At 45.7% G+C, this 22,997-nt stretch overlaps 1 protein-coding gene across 2 annotated transcripts in view; it reads right to left on the minus strand.

The window, feature by feature from the left end:
• PTPRN2 (protein tyrosine phosphatase receptor type N2) overlaps positions 1-22,997 on the minus strand; it is a 708,877-nt gene that overhangs the window by 517,230 nt on the left and 168,650 nt on the right. For both annotated transcript variants that reach the window (XM_082398840.1, XM_082398839.1), the window contains exon 3: positions 19,696-19,809. In XM_082398840.1, the coding sequence (XP_082254966.1) occupies positions 19,696-19,809 (114 nt within the window). The remainder of the gene's footprint in view (positions 1-19,695; positions 19,810-22,997) is intronic.

Genomic DNA, 22,997 nt, shown 5'->3' on the forward strand with positions numbered 1-22,997 from the left:
CAACATTTCCTGAGCGTTCAGAGAAAGGCACCACCCGCACCACCGGGGATTGGAACAATCCTATGAGACGGTATTACTGTATTTCATCCATGCTAAGAAATTTTGATCTTGAGACAGACCATTTCAGTATTGCTAAGGAAAAGCCAAAATGTTGCCGGTTAAGTGACGGCGTGCTATTGATGTAAGATGCACCCCTGATTTCAGGGGTGTTAAGATGTGAACACAAAGTGCGTCTGAGAAACGATGGAACACCATGCAGGGGCTGTGGGGTGGAGTCGTGCCGCACGCACGCCTAACTGGGGCTCGGCCTCTGACACTGGCAGGCCGGCAGCCCTCAGCTGGAGCCCTGTCCGCTCCGTTCCCGCAGCCACGGGGAACGGCCTCTCCCTCAGTCACCACCCCGAGCCGCCTCCTGGGCAGAGCGTATCCCAGGGCCCTGGCCCTCCTTGGGCACAGAGGCCCAGCCCCGTGCCCCCATGGGGTCGCCTCCGAAGGCTGAGCCCGGCTCCAGACCCAGAGCTCCTCTGGGCTCCGCTCCGCACCCCCTGCGTGGCATCGCCCTTGCGTCCCCCCTCCGCCCAACCAGGCTCCCACCACCTGCACAGGTGTTATGCCCTGAGCGCTCTCCAAGGACCTGACCGCAGCAAACCTCTGTTTCAGTGTCTGGTTCCAGGGCGCCCGACCAAAGGCGTGTGGTGCTGCCCGCACGCCACAGGTAGGGAAATGGAAACCAGGAGAGCTTAGGTACTGTCACAACGTGTGTGCCGAGCGGACGTGGCCCGCTCGGGGCACAGCTGGAGCTGATGCTTCCTCCTGACTCCAAACCCACCCCCTTTTCTCTCTACAGCGGTTCTCAGAGTGTGGCCTGAGGGCCTCCATGGGTCCCTGAGGCTCTAAGGTGGGCATTAGGTCAAAATTATTTTCATAAAATACTAAGGCACTATTTGTCCTTTTCATTTTATTTTCTCTTACACTGGAGTTTTCCAGAGGCTATGTGGGTGGAAATTGCCTAGAATGAGTGCAGAAGCAGATATGCATACCCAACTGTTTTCTCTTAAGGCAAACAGTAAAGAAATATGCAAAAATTTAAGACAAAACAAAAACATAACACTTAACACATTTTTAAAAATGTTTTGGAAGACAGAGTCACTATGGTTATTATGTAACAAGTTTATTATGACTATTTTTATTTTAAACGGAATTAAAACACAGCTTTTTAAAATTTTCTCAACTTTAAGTTTCTAAGGCAGTAAATGCGGATAGCACTAACCCACAAAAATGCAGAAGCTCTTTGGGGTCTTCAATAATTTTTAATAGTATGAAGGGTTCCTGAGATCAGAATTTTGAGAACTCCTGTTCTACACTCTGCTGTTGGGAGTTCTAACCCCAACTCTGCACCAACTAAGTGACACTGGGAACAGCCTCTGTGCCTCTGGTTTTTTTTTTTTTTAATGTACTAAATAAAAAGGTGTATTCCTCTTACATCAAAAAGAAAGCATGGGTGGAATATTGAAATTATAACTATTTAAAATTATACTCTTCTATACTATACTGAGTATTGCTATTCTCTGTTATTCTATGAAAATTATAACAAAATATATCATATTAACTTACTGTATAGGGTTAAAATGATGTCAAACGTGCAATCTGAAAATCTTAAAACATTCAGATAAAAAATTTAAGACACCCATAGGGAGAAAGTGATTCGTATGCTTGTATATAAAACAAGTTTTAGGTAATTCAGAGACTCTTAGTCCCATTTTATAGGAAAAGAGATATTAAGACACTGGAATCACCTGGGGAATTTTTAAGAGGTGCAGATGGCAGGCCCCATATGAAACCATTCGAGTTAGAATCTCTTGGGGGTAAGGCTCAGACATCCTCTTTTTTGAGGCTTCCCAAGTTATGTTAGTGTGGTGCCAGGGCTGAAACTGCTGTTCTGAAGGCAGAGCGGCTCACTTCCTTCAGTGCAGAGTAATGCAGTGGACGTTTTCAACAAGGACAGGGCAACAGATTAAATAGGCATTCATTTCCATGTCAGACAGAAGAGAGAGGAGAGGGGATATATATATATATTCTCTCATATATATACAGAGAGAGAGAGGACAGAAGTTGGTTGAGTGATCAATTAATTCTGGGAAGATGGGCGTGGCCATGGCTGCAATGCTGTAGATAATCCCCAACTGCCATATAAAAGTAGACATAGCAACCAGGTGGTGAGCAAAACCCAGGACCACATTTAAATCAAATCTAAGTGAAGTCATCTCCAAGGACAGGTAATCCCAAGACAATATCCAGAAAGAGGACTAGAGACAAGAAACCTCAAGAAGCCAGCTCTGGGCATCAGTAAAAATGGCAGTCCTTCATAAAAACAGTGAGAAAAAGATCAAAGATGGTCAGAATCAACTTTTTCAAAACTCTGGAAATCAAGGCTGGCAGGAATCTGGGGGGAGCATTTACTCAAGAAAAATGGCTGATTCTCAGTAAGAACAGTGAACTTCCTGGCTTGGTAACTTGCCCTATTTCCATCACCTTCTCCATCTCCGCCACAGCCTGGAAATGAACAGCCACAATCACAGTGAAAACAGAAGGCTGGCAGCCATGGGAAAGGGCAGGATGGGCTGGAGGTCCTCAAAGCCTCATTGCCAGAAGACTGTCACTATCTGACCTGGCTGTGGTTCCCCAGAAGACCTGACTTGTCTTTATTTAATCTGACTCACAGCTCATCATGTGTGACAGCCTCTTCCCCAGGGGCAGTTGTTGAAAACATTTAGAGGCATGTTGAATGTCTCAGCTGCCTAAGGTGGGGGTAACAGTTGGGGCAAACAATAGATGAACCAAGAATCTGTAAGGAAAAACTCAGGAATAAGATATCCATAGGGGCTTTGTAGAGCTCTCCCATAATCCTGGGAATCTGGATGGCCACAAGCATGTGTAGGGCTGACCACATGCCCAGGGCTGTGCATATGCTCGGGAAAGACATGAGAAGACCCTCAGTGCTCACCTCTGGATGACCTTGAGGCTCTGAGCCAGTGGGAAGTAAAGCCCAAGGCAGAGTTCTCAGCTACCTGGCTGAGTGTTGAGGGTGTGCACATACAGAACCTTCAGCAAAGCCTAGAGACTTACTGATTCCAGATGTTTAAGGAAACCAGTCCAGTCATGATCTGACCACTAAGTTAGCTGAGCCAAGACTTCAGTGGCCACACACAACAGAGAGTACAGACTTTACAGCGTTAGTTTACCAGAGTCACTAAACAAATAGACAATAACAAATAGTAACAACAACAACAACAAACCTTGCGTAGGGGGAAGAACCTGATTTCCAGAGTTGCCATGCTATATCATTTAAAATAACCAGTTTTCAATGAAAATTTTGGGGACCTGCAAAGAAACAAGAGAGTATGCTCGTCCATGCCATGAGGAATGTGGGATCTTGATTCCCCTGACCAGGGATCAAGCCCACATCCCCTGCTCTGGAAGCATGGAGTCTTAACCACTGTACTGCCAGAGAAGTCCCCCGGTGATCTTAAAAAATGAAAGTGTATTCTACTCCTGAATCTTAGTGAGTGACTGTAATCATCAATAAGAACACATTTTCTAGAAAGAAAGAAAAGAAAGGAAGGAAGGAAGGAAGGAAGGAAGGAAGGAAGGAAGGAAGAAAGAAAGAAAGAAAGAAAGAAAGAAAGAAAGAAAGAAAGAAAGAAAGAAAGAAAGAAAGAAAGCAAGCTCCATACATAGAGGGGGAAAGCAAACAACAAAAACTGTCCCTGAGAAACTGGATGTTGAACTTACTAGACAGAGAGTTCACGTGAGCTATTTTAAATATGTTCAAAAAACTAAAGGATACCACGTCTAAAGAACTCATGGAGAGAATGAGAACAACGTGTCATCAAATAGAAAATACCAATAAAGAGGTAAAAATAGGGCTTCCCTGGTGGCGCAGTGGTTGAGAATCTGCCTGCCAATGCAGGGGACACGGGTTCGAGCCCTGGTCTGGGAAGATCCCACATGCCGCGTAGCAACTGGGCCCGTGAGCCACAACTACTGAGCCTGCGCGTCTGCAGCCTGTGCTCCACAACAGGAGAGCTTGCGATAGTGAGAGGCCCGCGCACCGCGATGAAGAGTGGCCCCCACTTGCCACAACTAGAGAAAGCCCTCGCACAGAGACGAAGACCCAACACAGCCATAAATAAATAAATAAATAAATAAAAATTAAAAAAAAAAAAAGAGGTAAAAATAATATTAAAAAAAAATAGAAATTCTTCAGTTAAAAATTATAATAACTGGGGGCTTCCCTGGTGGCGCAGTGGTTGAGAATCTGCCTGCCAATGCAGGGGACATGGGTTCGTGCCCTGGTCTGGGAAGATCCCACGTGCCGTGGAGCAACTAAGCCCGTGAGCCACAACTACTGAGCCTGCGCGTCTGGAGCCTGTGCTCCGCAACAAGAGAGGCCGCGATAGTGAGAGGCCCGCACACCGCGATGAAGAGTGGCCCCCACTTGCCGTAACTAGAGAAAGCCCTCACACAGAAACGAAGACCCAACACAGCCATAAATAAGTAAATAAATAAATTTTAAAAAAAGTTATAATAACTGAAATGAAAAGTCCACTAGAAGAGCTCAACAGCAGATCTGAGCAGGCAGAGAAAGAATCAGCAATCTTGAGGATAATCAGTTGAGATTATCCAGTCTGAGGAACAGAAAGAAAAAAGAATGACGAAAAATGAACAGAGCCTATGAGACATCATCAGACACACCAACATACACATAACAGAAGTCTCAGATGGAGGAGAAAGAGAGATGGGCCAGAAAGAATATTTAAAGACATAATGACCCAAACTCCCCAAATTTGATGAAAACCATGAATCAGCACATCCAATAAGCTTAAGAAATCCGAAGTAGGACAAATCAAAGAGATCCACATGTAGACACATCAGCATCAAACTGACTAAAGCCAGAGTGAGAATCTTGAAAGCAGCAAGAGAGAAGCAACTCAATCCATACAATGGATCCCCAACAATGTTAACAACTAACTTTTCATCAGAAACTGTGGTGGCCACAGGCAGTGAGATGACACATTCAAAATCCTAAACGAAAGACTGTCAACCAAGAATTCTATATCCAGCAAAACTATCTTTCAAAAATGAAGACAAACAAAAACAGAGAATCCATTGTTAGCAAACCTTCCCTAAAGGAAATACCAAAGGAAGTACTTCAGACAAAAACAAAAGGAAACTAGATAATAACTCACATCCAAATGAAGAAATAATGAGCACAAGAAAAGGTAACTATGTGTGTAAACATAAACAACAGACTAAATGTATTTTGTGTATCTAACCTTTTATTTGCTCCTGAGTTAAAAGCAGCTACATAAGGCAATAATTATAAATCTGTGTTGATAGATATATAATGTATAAAAATATAATTTGTGCGCCAATAACAGCAAAAAGGAGGGGAGGAGGGACGGAAGCAATACATGAATAAAGTTTTTGTATACTATTGAAATCGAGTTGTATTAATATAAATTAGATGTTATAAATTAAGATATTAATTGTAATCCCCAGGGCAAGCACTAAAAAAATTGTAAAAAATTAATATAATGACAAGGAATTTTAAATGATACACTAGAAGATACCTATTAAACAAAAGAAGACAGTAATGGAGGAATATAAAAACCAAAAAAAAAAAAAGCATAAAACAGAAAAACAAATAGCAAAACAGAAGACATAAATCCTACCTAATCAGTAATTGCATTAATGTAAATGGGTTAAATATTCCAAGTAAAAGTCAAAGATTGGTAGAATAGATTTCGAAAGCATGATCCAAGTATATGCTATGAGAAACACATTTTATTTTCAAAGACACAGATAGTTGAAATTAAAAGGATGAAAAAAGAAATGTCGTTACATAGTAACCAGGGACATCCCTGGTGGTGCAGTGGATGAGACTCTGCGCTCCCAGTGCAGGGGGCCTGGATTCAATTCCTGGTGGGGGAACTAGATCCCACATGCATGCCGCAGTGAAGCGTCTGCATGCCACAACTAGGGAGCCCGCCTGCCGCAACTGAGACGCGGTGCAACCAAATAAATTAATAAATAAATATTTTTAAAAATAATAACCAAAAAAGAACAGGAGTGTCTATACTAATATTAGATGCAATCAACTTTAAGACAAAAGGTGTTGCTAGAGACAAAGGGTCAATCTACCAAGAAAGTATAATAATTATAAATATGTAGGCACCTAACAACCGAGCTCCAATGTACGAAAAGAAAAACTGTCAGAATCGAAGGGAGAAATAGACAATAAGAGTCAGAGATTTCAATACTACACTTTCAATAATGGATAGAGCAACTAAAGAAAAGACCAGCAAGAAAACAGAGGACTTGGACAACACTGCAAACCAACTAGACCTAACAGACATTATAGAACACACCACACAACACAGCAAAACACATATTCTTTTCAAATGCACATGGAATATTCTTAGAGAGAAACCATATTTTAGGTCATAAAACAAGTATAAAGTTACTATATATGACCCAGAAATTCCACTCTAGGTATACCCAAAAGAACTGAAAACATATGTTGTCCCAAAAACTTGTACTGAGTACTCATAACAATATTGTTCATAATGGCCAAAAATGGAACGATTCAAATGTCCACCAACTGATGAATGGATAAACAAAATATGGTATATCCAGGCAATAGAATATTATTCAGCCTTAAAAAGGGACATAGTACTGATACATGCTGCAGAATGAATGCAACTTGAAAACATGATGCCAAGGAAAAGAAAGCTAAACACAAAAAGTCCACGTTTGTATGAACTCATTGATATGAAATGTCCAGGACAGGCAAGTCCATTAAGAGGGAAACTAGATCAGTGGTAGCTAGGAGTTGGGGGCGGGGCATGCACGAGAACAGGGAGTGAGTACTGTCATCTTTGAGGTTTCTTTTCTGATACAGGCTAGTGGTGATGAACAACTTCATGAACTACTAAAAACTACGAAACTGTACACTTACAAAGAGTTCATCTGTGGCACGTCAATTCTATCACAATAACATATAAAAAGAAGTAACCTGCCACGTGTTTTTTGACACTGCACCAAAAAACAAAAACAAACAACAAACCACAGAAGGGAGAGCTCCACAGAGTTAGAAAAGCTTTAGAAACCCAGCCTCCTTCTAAGCGTTCAGGGAAACTAAGTTCACATTTTTAAAAAGAGCAACGAAAAAACTGCAGGCATCAAATCCCATAAAAAGTTACCAGGAGGAGACAAAAAAGAAGGAACAGAATAACATCACTGCAGACGATGGGACAGCAGGCCAGAAAGGAGGGACCGTGAGCAGTGACACACGGCTCCTCGGGGACTCGGGATCGGAGGCGGGTCACGGCGAGATTACAGCACACGCTCACCACAAGACCTGGCACTAAGGTAAACAGGCACAACCGTAAAAACAAATGGGGTGACAAATGCGCAAACACAGAGGGCGTAAGCAAAGGCAATCTGTAACTGTTCTCAGCAATAGCAGTTGGCAGAGATGGTCTTTGTATTGTTTCTGAGACTGTTGCCTGTGCAAAGTAGCATAAACTAAGTCACGATTATGGCAACATTCCCTGTCCCCTGGAAAACCACCATTCTCACTGTGGAAGAAAGGAAATTTAAATATAATATTAAAAGTGTTACATAAACTTTGTAGTCCTAATTTGAATTAGAAATATCAGTATGAATTCATGAGGATATATATAAACGCATGTGTGTTTATATGTGTGTGTACACACACGTGTACAGGTTGTGTACAATTTTCTGTATCTGTGTTTCATCTTACAATAAAATGATTAAAAAGTGTCTTAAAAGGAAAGAGGCCTTAGTGATGGGATCCTACAGCTAGCTTATGTTGGAGATGAGCCTCAGACGTCCTGGCTCGCGGTCAGGGAATGGCCTGTCCCCGTGTGGCCACGCCTTCCCCACTGTGCAGGTTTACTGTGAAGTCGGGATGCACCTGTCCAACAAGACACCTACTGCTCACCAGGCGCCAGCGGTGCCTGCGCAGCAGCGAACAACCACAGCCAGGCCTTCGGAGCTCCTCACACACAACATCCAAAAGTAATGGTGTCACAGAGGAGAGCAAAGCCAAGACGGACGCTTTACTTGACTGTGATGAGTGACAGTGGAATGGAAAGTTCCAGAATAAGAGCCCACTCCAGAAAGAAGCGGAGGGAGTATTGTGGGTAGGCAGGTGGGGTGAGGAGGGAAGGCAGGCGGCCAGGACAGGTGAGGTAGAGAGCTGGTGTCACAGACGAGGTGGTGGATGCTGATGACATTTATGGGAACGAGCAAAGACTGGGAAAGCGCAGGTTTGGGAAGGCGTGTGAATGGAATGAACGGTCCCCTTCTGGTGCGTGTTCCTTTCCAGTTGACCGGGTCTGGAGCCGGGCGGAGGCTGTGCTGGAGATAAGCTGCAGGAGGCCCCAGCACACAGGTGACCCTCAGGGCCCTCACCGAAAGGAGTGGCTTCTGACACCGGAGGAGTGACACCCCCCAGCACACAGGTGACCCACGGGCCCCCCACTGAAAGGAGCAGCTTCGGACACTGGACAGGTGACAGCCCCCAGCAGCAATGACCTGCATGGTGTGCTTCACGACCCGCCTCCAGAAACCGCAATCTTTCCTCTGTCTGGGGTACAGTCAGTGTTCTTCTCTGCCGCCAAAGGAATCCTGCCCTGTGCCGGGTAGCGTGCTGAGCCCTGGGCCCTTAAAAGCCTCACAGAAACTCAAGTGCAGAAACAATGTCACTTAGTGGTCACTGCGGCTCCTCAAAGCCGGGCTGTGTGAGGCTGCAGCGCTACCCAGGGGAGGGGTTGGCGGGACCCGGCCCTGGCCTCGCTGCCCCCTTACCACACGGCACCTAAACCCACAAACTGCTGCCTGCCCGTCACGTGGGCCTGTTTAAAACCGAGCTTTGAAGCTCATGTTGGTTATTTGGGAAGTGGGTGGTTTAACAGGAGTTCCTTTCACAGAAACGGCCTGGGATACGGAGAAGTTAGAAGCACCCTGGGTGCAGGGTGGGCAAGGGGGCCGTGAGAACAGAGGACCCTTCACCACCTCTGTCTCCCCTCCACTTGCCGTCCACCCTTGCTGGTCCCTGGGCCGTGTTTCCAGCAGGAGTGAACGTCCAGCTGGACGTCATGTAATCCTGTGAAGGGCAAGTGTCACTTCGTGACCAGTACCCATCCTCACGTGCTCCCCTCCACCACACGGCGTGAGCCCACCTGGAGCTCGGGCTGGTGGCCTCGGCTGGACCCCAGCAAGAAGGGGTGACCCCAGTTTCCAAGGGCACAGGGCAGGTGTTCCAACAGCAGCCGACGGGTGAGTGAGTGCACGTCACTGGAACCGAGGTAGCCGCCGCGCGGGAGCCAAGTCTCGGCCCGACTGACCACCTCTGCAGCCCACGCTGGTTTCCCATGTTCCGTTCCATATCATCAGGGGATTTCTTTTCATTCCCTTTTACAGAAATGCGACATTGCGTTAGATTGCTAATTTTTGCTTTTTTTTGTTTTTTGCTTTTGACATACAGCTCAATACGTCAGGGGACTCTTGCCAGGAAATGAATCCATAGATGTTTCTATGACAGCAAATCACGTGCCAACGAGTGACATTTATATGCTGAATTTTAATGGCTTGTCAGAAGAAGGGAAATGTATTTTTTAAAAATTTAATACATGAGAGGAAACGTACACAAGTCTCTTAGAGAGCCTCATCCACCAGAGGGCAGACAGCAGAAGCAAGAAAAACTACAATCCTGCAGCCTGTGGAACAAAAATCACATTCACAGAAAGATAGACAAGATGAAAAGGCAGAGGGCTATGTACCAGATGAAGGAACAAGATAAAACCCCAGAAAAACAACTAAATGAAGTGGAGATGGGCAACCTTCCAGAAAAAAGAATTCAGAATAATGACAGTGAAGATGATCCAGGACCTCGGAAAAAGAATGGAGGCAAAGATCGAGAAGATGCAAGAAATGTTTAACAAAGATCTAGAAGAATTAAAGAACAAACAAACAGAGATGAACAATACAATAACTGAAATGAAAACTACACTAGAAGGAATCAATAGCAGAATAACTGAGGCAGAAGAACGGATAAGTGACCTGGAAGACAGAATGGTGGAACTCACTGCTGCGGAACAGAATAAAGAAAAAAGAATGAAAAGAAATGAAGACAGCCTAAGAGACCTCTGGGACAACATTAAACACAATAACATTCGCATTATAGGGGTCCCAGAATGAGAAGATAGAGAGAAAGGACCAGAGAAAATATTTGAAGAGATTATAGTCGAAAACTTCCCTAATATGGGAAAGGAAATAGCCACCCAAGTCCAGGAAGCACAGAGAGTCCCATACAGGATAAACCCAAGGAAAAACACTCCGAGACACATAGTAATCAAACTGGCAAAAATTAAAGACAAAGAAAAATTATTGAAAGCAGCAAGGGAAAAATGACAAATAACATAAAAGGGAACTCCCGTAAGGTTAACAGCTGATTTCTCAGCAGAAACTCTACAAGCCAGAAAGGAGCGGCATGATATACTTAAAGTGATGAAAGGGAAGAACCTACAACCAAGATTACTCTACCCAGCTTGGATCTCATTCAGATTCGATGGAGAAGCCAAAAGCTTTACAGACAAGCAAAAGCTAAGAGAATTCAGCACCACCAAACCAGCTCTACAACAAATGCTAAAGGAACTTCTCTAAGTGGGAAACACAAGAGAAGAAAAGGACCTACAAAAACAAACCCAAAACAATTAAGAAAATGGTCATAGGAACATACATATCGATAATTACCTTAAACGTGAATGGATTAAATGCTCCAACCAAAAGACACAGGCTTGCTGAATGGATACAAAAACAAGACCCATATATATGCTGTCTACAAGAGACCCACTTCAGACCTAGGGACACATACAGACTGAAAGTGAGGTGATGGAAAAAGATATTCCATGCAAATGGAAATCAAAAGAAAGCTGGAGTAGCAATACTCATATCAGATAAAATAGACTTTAAAATAAAGAATGTTACAAAAGACAAGGAAGGACACTACATAATGATCAAGGGATCAATCCAAGAAGAAGATATAACAATTATAAATATATATGCACCCAACATAGGAGCACCTCAATACATAAGCCAACTGCTAACAGCTCTAAAAGAGGAAATCGACAGTAACACAATAATAGTGGGGGACTTTAACACCTCACTTACACCAATGGACAGATCATCCAAAATAAAAATAAATAAGGAAACACAAGCTTTAAATGACACAGTAGACCAGACAGATTTAATTGATATTTATAGGACATTCCATCCAAACACAGCAGATTAACACTTTCTTCTCAAGTGCACATGGAACATTCTCCAGGATAGATCACATCTTGGGTCACAAATCAAGCCTCAGTAAATTTAAGAAAATTGAAATCATATCAAGCATCTTTTCTGACCACAACGCTATGAGATTTGAAATCAATTACAGGGGAAAAAACGTAAAAAACACAAACACATGGAGGCTAAAGAATACATTACTAAATAACCAAGAGATTACTGAAGAAATCAAAGAGGAAATCAAAAAATACCTAGAGACAAATGACAATGAAAACACGATGATCCAAAACCTATGGGATGCAGCAAAAGCAGTTCTAAGAGGGAAGTTTATAGTTATACAAGCCTACCTCAAGAAACAAGAAAAATCACAAATAAACAATCTAACCTTACACCTAAAGGAACCAGAGAAAGAAGAACAAACAAAACCCAAAGTTAGCAGAAGGAAAGAAATCATAAAGATCAGAGCAGAAATAAATGAAAAAGAAACAAAGAAAACAATAGCAAAGACCAATAAAACTAAAACCTGGTTCTTTGAGAAGATAAACAAAATTGATAGAGCATTAGCCAGACTCATCAAGAAAAAGAGGGAGAGGACTCAAATCAATAAAATTAGAAATGAAAAAGAAGTTACAACAGACACCGCAGAAATACAAAAAGCATCCTAAGAGACTACTACAAGCAATTCTATGCCAACAAAATGGACAACCTGGAAGAAATGGACAAATTCTTAGAAAGGTATAACCTTCCAAGACTGAACCAGGAAGAAATAGAAAATATGAACAGAGTAATCAAAAGTAATGAAATTGAAACTGTGATTCAAAATCTTCCAACAAACAGAAGTCCAGGACCAGATGGCTTCATAGGTGAATTCTATCAAACATTCAGAGAAGAGCTAACACCCATCCTTCTCAAACTCTTCCAAAAACTTGCAGAGGAAGGAACGCTCCCAAATTCATTCTATGAGGCCACCATCACCCTGATACCAAAACCAGACAAAGAGACTACAAAAAAAGAAAATTACAGGCCAATATCACTGATGAATATAGATGCAAAAATCCTCAACAAAATACTAGCAAACAGAATCCAACAGCACATTAAAAGGATCATACACCACGATCAAGTGGGATTTATCCCAGGGATGCAAGGATTCTTCAATATATGCAAATCAATCAATGTGATACACCATATTAACAAACTGAAGGATAAAAACCATATGATCATCTCAATAGATGCAAAAAAAGCTTTTGACAAAACTCAACACCCATTTATGATAAAAACTCTCCAGAAAGTGGGCATAGAGGGAACCTACCTCAACATAATAAAGGCCATATACGACAAACCCACAGCAAACATCATTCTCAAAGGTGAAAAACTGAAAGCATTTCCTCTAAGATCAGGAACAAGACAAGGATGTCCACTCTCACCCACTATTATTCAACATAGTTTTGGAAGTCTTAGCCATGGCAATCAGAGAAGAAAAAGAAATAAAAGGAATACAAATTGGAAAAGAAGAAGTAAAACTGTCACTGTTTGCAGATGACATGATACTATACACAGAGAATCCCAAAGATGCCACCAGGATACTACTAGAGCTAATCAATGAATGTGGTAAAGTTGCAGGATACAAAATTAATGCACAGAAATCTCTTGCATTCCTATACACTAATGATGAAAAATCTGAAAGAGAAATTAAGGAAACACTCCCATTTACCACTGCAACAAAAAGAATAAAATATCTAGGAATAAACCTACATAGGGAGACAAAAGACCTGTATGCAGAAAACGTTAACACACTGATGAAAGAAATTAAAGATGATACCAACAGATGGAGAGATATACCATGTTCTTGGATTGGAAGAATCAATATTGTGAAAATGACTATACTACCTAAAGCAATCTACAGATTCAATGCAATCCCTATCAAATTACCAATGGCATTTTTTACAGAACTAGAACAAAAAATCTTAAAATTTGTATGGAGACACAAAAGACCCCAAAGAGTCAAAGCAGTCTTGAGGGAGAAAAACAGAACTGGAGGAATCAGACTCCCTGACTTCAGACTATACTACAAAGCTATAGTCATCAAGACAATATGGTACTGGCACAAAAAGAGAAACATAGATCAATAGAACAAGATAGAAAGCCCAGAGATAAACCCACGTACCTACGGTCAACTAATCTATGACAAAGGAGGCAAGGATACACAATGGAGAAAAGACAGTGCCTTCAATAAGTGGTGCTGGGAAAACTGGACAGCTACATGTAAAAGAATGAAATTAGAACACTCCCTAACACCATACACAAAAATAAACTCAAAATGGATTTGAGACCTAAATGTAAGACCGGACACTATAAAACTCTTAGAGGAAAACATAGGAAGAACACTCTTTGACATAAATCACAGCAAGATATTTTTTGATCCACCTCCTAGAGTAATGGGAATAAAAACAAAAATAAACAAATGGGACCTAATGAAAGTTAAAAGCTTTTGCACAGCAAAGGAAACCATAAACAAGACGAAAAGACAAGCCTCAGAATGGGAGAAAGTATTTGCAAACGAATCAACGGACAAAGGATTAATCTCCAAAATATATAAACAGCTCATGCAGCTCAATATTAAAGAAACAAACAACCCAATCCAAAAATGGGCAGAAGACCTAAATAGACATTTCTCCAAAGAAGACATACAGATGGCCAAGAAGCACATGAAAAGCTGCTCAACATCACTAATTATTAGAGAAATGCAAATCAAAACTACAGTGAGGTATCACCTCACACCAGTTAGAATGGGCATTATCAGAAAATCTACAAACAACAAATGCTAGAGAGAGTGTGGAGAAAAAGGAACCCTCTTGCACTATTGGTGGGAATGTAAATTGATACAGCCACTATGGAGAACAGTATGGAGGTTCCTTAAAAAACTAAGAATAGAATTACCATATGACCCAGCAATCCCACTACTGGGCATATACCCAGAGAAAACCATAATTCAAAAAGACACATGCACCGCAATGTTCACTGCAGCACTATTTACAATAGCCAGGTGGTGGAAGCAACCTAAATGCCCATCGACAGACGAATGGATAAAGAAGATGTGGTACATATATACAATGGAATACTACTCAGCCATAAAAAGGAACGAAATTGAGTCATTTGTTGAGACGTGGATGGATCTAGAGACTGTCATACAGAGTGAAGCAAGTCAGAAAGAGAAAAACAAATATCATATATTAACGCATGTACGTGGAACTAGAAAAATGGTACAGATGAACCAGTTTGCAGGGCAAAAGTTGAGACACAGAAGTAGAGAACAAACGTATGGACAGCACGGAGAGAAAGCCACAGGGGGGTGGGGATGGTGGTGTGATGAACTTGGAGATTGGGATTGACATGTATACACTGATGTGTATAAAATTGATGACTAATAAGAACCTGCTGTATAAAAAAATTAATAAAATTTAAAAATTAAAAAAAAACAACTAATACTAAACTTTCTTTGGGTTATTTGTATGGAAATATGTTAATATAAATGTTTCAGGCATTACATGAAATTCCTAAAAATCTTAAAAAAAAAAAAAATTTAATACACGAGAGAACAGTGTGTCCACCCATGAAACACTGCTGCCTGCAGGAGACAAGGATAGTGAATAAAAGTGAACATATTCTGCTCCTTGATGTATGTATTTACGCTGAAGAAGCAAGTTGCACAATTAAACCCCATTTTCCCTTCCTTCGTCAAGAGGAAGGCCCTGCAAGCTGCCGTCTGTCACTGAGACCAGACCCTTGTCTCTGAGGAGTGGCCGTGAGGAGGCCGAGCAATAGCAATAGCAACACGCAGCCGATTCTGCTGTGGACGCGGCCGCCGAGGCCACGAGACGGCAGGGAGGTTGGATCCTGTGATTTTCCACACGAGAGGGCGAAAACATGAGTCCCAGGCGTCAGACTCTCCAGCTGGATGATGATTTTCCCCGAGATCCATCATTACGCCCCATAACATCTGCAGACCTGACCTCCAGAAACTGACCCTCACACCCAAGGACGATGGGCAGTTTGGAGGGGAGTCTACCCGTAAGGCCTGGGGCCGCCACCTCCAGCCTGCTGGCCACGGGGGGAGAGGCAGAGAAGGAGTCCCGCCATCAGCCGCCCGGGGAGGGGGGAGGGGAGCACGGAGAGCTGCAGCATTAGCCGGCGGAGGGGCCCAGGGAGAAACACAGAATCATGTCCAGAAAGTACTAGAACAAGCAGTTTAGGAGAGCCCAAATGCCCCCATGATGCTTCTTTTCAACCTAACCTATAAAACCTTATTTCACGCCTACACCTCCAGGCTCACTAGGGCAAGTCCTCCACTCCGCTAAGACAGAAGGAAATGCAACGTGCCACCAGGTACAAACTAATAGAGCGCAACGCCATGGGCCTGTCCCGTCACTCGGACATGCCCTCTAGTGGCCCAGCAGCAAAGAGCCACCAGCAGCAGAAGCCAAAACACCATCCCCAACCAGGACCCCAGGCCCAAAAGAACTCCTCCTGCTTGTGTGCGAGGCGCCACAGGGCTCGCGAGAGACCGAGTGCAACCTGCTCAGGACTGGCCGGGGGAATTAGCTTAAAAACAGGGTGTTCCCGGGAGGGACTGAGCTGGGCTCAGGAAGGACAGGACTGCGGCGCCAGGCCCCAGCTGTCCTTCCCGCCTGTCCCCTCGCCTCGTGATCACAGAACCTCCAGACTGGCTCCCACAGGGCACAGCCGTGCTCGCCGGTCAGTGAGCCGACCTGTGTTATCATCGTCATCGTCACCAGCGTTCTAAGGAAAGAACTAGAACATATCCTCATCCCTTGGAAAATGGCTGTTTTTCCGGCATTTGAACTGATGCACAGAGCTAACCAACTTAGCAGAAACTTTGCAATAATTCCACTGGAAAAAAAATAGGTGGGTATGATCTGTGTGATAGCTCCATAAATTGGAAACAGAGTACCACATAAATAATATTTAACACTTGGAAATACTTACGTTTATAAAAGGGTTTAAAATATTTTACGTGATGTCAGCATTTGACCTTCACAACAGCCCTGTTTGATCATCCACATTTACCAGACAAAGAAACGGCCCCTCAAAGAGGTTTAGTAACTCCCCTCCCCTCCATACCCGCTGCCAGGAGGCAGGCAGGCAGTTAATCAAAAAACTAAACGTGCTCTCACCAAACGACCCAGCAATCACACTCCTTGGTATTTACCCAAAGGAGCTGAAAACTCATGTCCACACAACCCTGCACACAGACGTTTATAGCAGCTTATTCATAATTGCCAACACTTGGAAGCAACAAAGATGTCTTTCAGTAGGTCAACTGATAAATAAACTGGTCCACTCAGACAATGGAATATTATTCGGCGCTAAAAAGAAACAAGCTTTTCAAGCCATGAAAAGTCACGGAAGAAACTTCAAAGCATATTACTAAGTGAAAGAAGCCAATCTGTAAAGGTTACATACTGTATGATCCCAACTATACGACATTCTGGAAAAGGCAGTTAAAAGATGAGTGGCTGCCAAGGATTGGCGGGAGGCAGGGATGAACAGGTGGGGCACAGAAGCTTTTTAGGGCAGTGAAACTACTCTGTGCAATCCCATAATGGTAGATGCATGACATTACACGTTGGTCAAAACCCGCAGAATGTACAAAACAAAAAGCTAACCCTGATGTAAACTATGGATGTTAGTTGATAATAATGTATCAGTACTGACCCATCAGTTGCAGTCAATGTACCGCCCCAAAGCCAGATGTTGATAATCGAGAAAACCTTCTGAAGCGGGGGAGTATTATATGCAAACTCTCTACTTGTTCTGCTCAACCTTTCTGTAAATCTAAAACTGCTCAAAACAATGAAATCTACTAATTTAAAAACTTATTTTCCTCTATGTTTCACCTCCTCCATGAAGTGCTCTCTGTATGTCTCGAACTCCCTTCGAAATGATCTCACAGTCTGACCCCGTGAGATTGAACCGCGACACACACTGGATCCCCAGCTTCACGGCCTTTTGTCACAGTGCTGGGAACAGGTGCTGGGACACTGAACCCTCAAAACTGCTCCGCCCGGAGAAGCACCCCTTCCTCTCTTGAGGAACCTGGAATGCCCCCCAGGTGGTGGCCTTGCTGCCCTGCTGACCCTCCACCTCTCTGTGCATCTCATCCCACATCTGGACGGCAGTCCCAGCAGGCCCAGAGGGTGAGGCATGGCCACAGAGCGAGTGCAAAGCACGTGGAAGAACTGCATGATGTTGCCGATTTGTAGCAACAGAAACACATGCGGGGATGGACCTTCAGGATGCGAGGTCAAGGTGGAATGAACAGAAATTGGACCAGGCGGAGTTTATTGATATGGGCCCCTAAGCACAGATTCTCCAGCCAACGGCTCCAGCAGTCTCCACCGCTGGTTGACATAAATAGGGGCACAAGGTCCCTACTGAAGTGAAGTGGAAACACCAGAACTCCCTTTTTACGTGACGGAGGCATGTGCCCAAAGGCTTAGAGAGATCAGCACAATCGACCTGCCAGTGACCCCAGGAGGGTCCAGAGGGCACGAGAAATGAGTTCATGGGTCCCAGCATCCTCGAAGGGCTCACGGTGATGGCCGCATGTGTCAGGAATACACTGGGAGCTGCTTCCATTCACCTGGGAGCCCTGAGTGCACCAGGATGATGGGGCCTTGGGGAGGCAGGGGCCAAGTGGGGGCACTTAAGGGCCAAAGAGAAGGGGATGTGGTCACCACAGAGCACTGATCAGAAGAAAGTGCCCATGAGGCCTGAGGCAGTGGTTAGCTGCTGGCAGTGTTCCCAGAGCTGGACGAGATGGGCCTTCCACCAGAGTCCAGGGACCTGCAACAGCAGGAAAGTTCTACATCCACTGAATCGCCAAAACAGTCACAGCCCCTCCACCAGTTTCCTCACTTGGAAACTCCATGCCACAGACCAGAGCCCCTTGAAGGATGGGTGGGAACAGGCCCCCTGGAGGAAAGACTCTGCTACACGAGCCAGACGCTCATCCTGTTCATCTCCCCCAGCCCCCAAAAGGGACCTGCAGCCTTCTACCGGGGCAGCTGTGCACTGAGAAAAAGGACGTCAGCAGACGCTTCAGTGACCGCTGGACACTGGCTCAACTGACAGTAACACCGGAAGACCCAAAACATCACCAAGGCCCGCCAGGCACAGAGGGGCTTACTGGGCAGGTGAGCAAACCAGTCCTGTGGTTACTCCCCGGCTCTGGAATACACACACTCAGCGGCTGCCAGCATCCCCACCCTGTTCCCTGACCTGCGGAGTGAGGGTATCACGTGGGAAAGGCACTCAAAGTACCTCCACTTAAGACCACCACATGCTGCAGTTTCCACTTACGACATCATAGGCCAAAAGCAACATCCCATCCCCGGAGGGACTGCAGAGGTTTGTGCGGCCACCAAGGAGGGTGAGGAATCCCACGCCCGTCTGCGGACGGCGGTGTGTCCTGGAGGACGGCGGTGGGTTCCACGAAGGGACCGGCACGGGGCCGACCGCTGCCGCCGCCATGCGTCTTTTCTGCCGGAGCGAGTGGCACAGCCCACGACACCTGCTCCCCCGCCCGCGGCAGCGGCCATCAGAGGAAGCCCGCTCTCAGGGGCCGGGCCAGCCACACCGCCATCTGTCAGCGCTGCAGCCCTCGGCGCCGTCCAGGACTCTGGGGCCCTGATCGCCTTTCCTCTCACGGGACTCGTGCAGGGGACACCGGGACACTGGGGACACTGTGGACAGGAGGCAGCCACGGTCCCACGTGCCCAGGTGAGACGCCTGGAGGGTCCACGCTCGGAGGGTCCACGGCACACCCAATGCCGCAAGAGCCCGGGAAGGCCGCGGCGGGTGAATCACAGGGCAGGCCCTCAGGGTGCATCCTCTGCAGAAAACGCCTCTCCCTGAGGACGCTGCCCCTGGCCTGCTCCGGGCCTCATTCAAGGCTGCACGCTTGACAGTGGGCCACTGAGCAGCCAGGCGGCTGGGCTGGGACACTAGGAAGGGGCTCCGGCGGCGCGGCCGTTTGTAGCGACACACACGGCCACCCCTCCACCCTCACTGGCCGGCAGCGCTGGCCAAGGCTGCTGGGACCACCTCGAACCCAGGAGGGCCCCAGGCCGCCTGCCCCCTGCCCATCACACGCTGGCTGGCTCGGCCCTTTCCTAACTCCTCGCCACCTAAGAGGCCGACGGTTTTTAAGAAGAGGCAACATGTCTGCTGAGCGCTTGGCGCCGTGGCGGCCGCTGGCCCAGCACCAGGACGCGGATTGGGCCCCGGCCTGCGTACCTGTGTGGGAGAGCGCCCGCAGGGTGGCCGTCAGGTGCTGCAGGACCCCTGGCGACACTTCGTAGTGGTGCACGTCTACGGCTGGGAACTCCTGACACCGTCCAAACACTCCGTCTGCAACAAAGGGAGGCAGGTCAGGTAAGAGAGGAGACAGACGGACGGCCAGGAAGCCCTGGCCACGCCCCGCGGCAAGGCTCGGAGGAGCTGCCAGGATCGGAAGCGCCTGCAAAGTGACCGTGTTTGTAGTGAAAAGCACGGCATCGTGGAAGCCACAGGTGCAAAGGCTGGGTCCAGCCTAGCCTGGGTTTTCAGTCTACTTTCCAGCCCTCCCTGCCCAGCCCCCGCCTTTTTGCCATTTGCCACCGGAGACTTTCACACTTTTGATGTGAAGCTTTGCTCCTGACTGTCCAGTGACCAAAGGATCAATAGTATTCAGGGCCGGTCTTCCAGATGAGAAACAGGACGCCTAGGAACATAAGTGCCAGGTTCCGGAGGCGCTGGTGGCGGGGGCCACGGAGCCCCGGCAGGGCTGGCTTCCGGGGGGCCTCGCGAGAACACGGTGAAGAAGTGGGGCTGCAGGGACGGTGAGATCTTCATGGGGACCCATTATCCTGCTCTGTCCTACTTGTCTGAAATGACAGGCTCTGCTCATCTACATCTTTTCAAACCGCACCTTCTAATTAATTTAGACCCTAATTAGTCCTTATTCAGAGAATTGTTCACTTTGAGACAAGCTTCCTATGGGGGTTCAAACATTCAAATCACCGCCTTGGGTACAAAAGGCTAATTCAGGACCCAGGGCCTCACCCAGGGTGGCATCGACAGCGTCAGGCTGGGCGCAGGGGGAAAGCGCCTCCATTGTTCACTGCCTTTCAAATGCAACCAGTTTAATTAGCAGAAGCACATTTGCCCAGCACCAGGCTGATCGGTAATTGCTCTCGGATATTCCACATGTGCTTAAGACGGAGGGCCCCGCGTGAGCAGCAGAGAATCATCGTAAGTGTCCTCTCGCAGGCACCTCCTGGATTTCTGTGGGCCTCTGCAAAGCCCAGGGAATCCGGGAGGCGACCTGCCAGGCCGCTGGGAGCAGGCAGACGACGGCCACGTGAGGAGTTCAACCTTCAGCCCCTGCCCCCCCCCTCCCCCAGTGAGCGCCGCTGAAATTAACCCAACTGCCACCAGTGATCCGGGGACAGCTGTCTCCGAGGGAGGGTCTCCTCCCCACTGCCACCCCCCAGCAAGAGGGACGGTCTGCTCGGCTGGAACACAGACGATAAGTGTCCCTGTTCTCTGACTCTGTTTCATGCAAAGAACTCCATGCCACTGGGTGGCATGCTTGGGGTGTGGGGCAAGGAGAGAAAAGTGAGAACTCTTCAGAATACACCCGGAACTTGCATTTCCCTCTTCAAATGGAAATATCTTGAAACCAGGGAATGGAAGGAGCATTAAGACGGTCCAACCCAACGTTTTAAAGATGAGAAAACCGAGGCTGGAGTGTAGGGACCTCGGCCTCGGGGAGGGACCAGGAGCTGCGCTGAGTGGCAGGCAGAGACATCAGGTCCGTGTCAGCGACCAGCTAAACGCCTGCGGGTAACCCCGCTTCCGGGGCGCGTCTGAGAAGCACCTCCCGCAGGAAACACCCCATCACGCAGGTGGTCACAGAGGAAAAGGGGCAAAGGCATTTCCTCTCTGTTTTGGAGCATTCCAAGTAAATTATTTCCCTTCTGAAGTGTAATGGCATCACTCTTTAAATTTGGTTTGTGGTGTACAACATTGTAAAGATATTCTAAGAAAAATATTCATTAGATTTTCTTGAAACCTTTCTTTTAAACATATATTTAGACTATAGATAACATAATACATAATATTGTTTGCGCTTTCAGAATTCGTTTTAGCTAATAATTTAATTGTTTGGGTTGTTTGAAAGCTAACCCTGGATGCTCTTTGCCCCTAGACTCTAGCCAGGCTGATGAGGTAGAGACACTGTCCCCAGTAGCTTTTTTTAATTCATAAACTTTAGTTTTCAGAGCAGTGTTGGGTTCACAGCAAAACTAAGAGGAAGGTACGCAGATTCCCCAATAAACCTCCTGCCCTCATGCATGCACAGCCTCTCCATTATCAACATTCCCATCAAATGGTACATTTGTTACAGTTGACGAACCTACATCAACACGCCATCATCATACGGAACCCATAGTTCATGTTAGGGTCCACTCTTGGTGCTGTACTTCTATGGGCTTGAACAGATGTATAATGACATGTGTCCACTATCACAGTGTCATACACAGTATTCTCACTGCCCTAGAATTCTTCTGTGCTCCACCTGTTCCTCCCTCCCTCCTCCCTGACTCCAGCAACCAGTGATGTTTTTCACTGTCTCCATAAATTTGCCTTGTCCAGAATGTCATGTGGTTGGAATCATACAGAATACAGCCTGCTCAGACTGGCTTCCTTCACTCAGTCATATTCATTTAAGGTTCCTCCATGTCTTTTTGAGGCTCGACAGCCATTTCTTATTAACACTGAATACTATTCCATTGCCTGGAGGCACCACCGTTTATTTACCCATTCACCTACCAAAGGACATCTTGGTTACTTCCAGGTTTGGGCGGTTATGAATAAAGCTGCTATAAACATCCATGTGCAGGTTTTTGTGTGGACATGTTTTCAGCTCCTCTGGGTAAATGCCAAGGAGCACAGTTGCTGGACCCTATGGTAAGAGTCTGTTTAGTTCTGTAATTAACCACCAAACCTTCATCCCCAGGGGCTGCCCCACTTTGCGTTCCCACCAGAAGCGAGGGTTCCTGTTGCTCCACATCCTCGCCAGCATTTGGTGCTGTCAGCGTCTGGATTTTGGCTGTTCTAGTAGGTGTACTGTGCTCATTATTGTTTTACCCAATGCATTTTTCAACAACGTCGTTCATCTTTACCACCATATTTAAAGGACACCAAGGTATAAGTATATGTGCATGTGTGTGCTCTGTACTGTGTGTCTACATATATGTGTGTGTTTTCATGCACATATGTGTATATGCCTGCAAATGTGTATAGGCATATGTAGATGTGTGTTGTGTATATGTATGTGAATTTGTGTATATGTGTACATGTATTGTGTATGTATATGTATCTACCTCCATGTGTGTATGGGTGTATACGTGTCTACTGTGTACGTACATGTTTATGTGTATAATGTGTGTGCATTGGTGTCCACATGTATATGTGTATAGATACACAGCCTCTAACATTTGTTTAACTGCCAAACTCACCACAAGAACAAGGAAGCTGGTCTTCCAACCTCTAAA

The sequence above is a fragment of the Balaenoptera borealis genome (genome assembly GCF_965194805.1).
Source record: "Balaenoptera borealis genome assembly, chromosome: 7".
Classification (NCBI taxonomy): domain Eukaryota; kingdom Metazoa; phylum Chordata; class Mammalia; order Artiodactyla; family Balaenopteridae; genus Balaenoptera; species Balaenoptera borealis.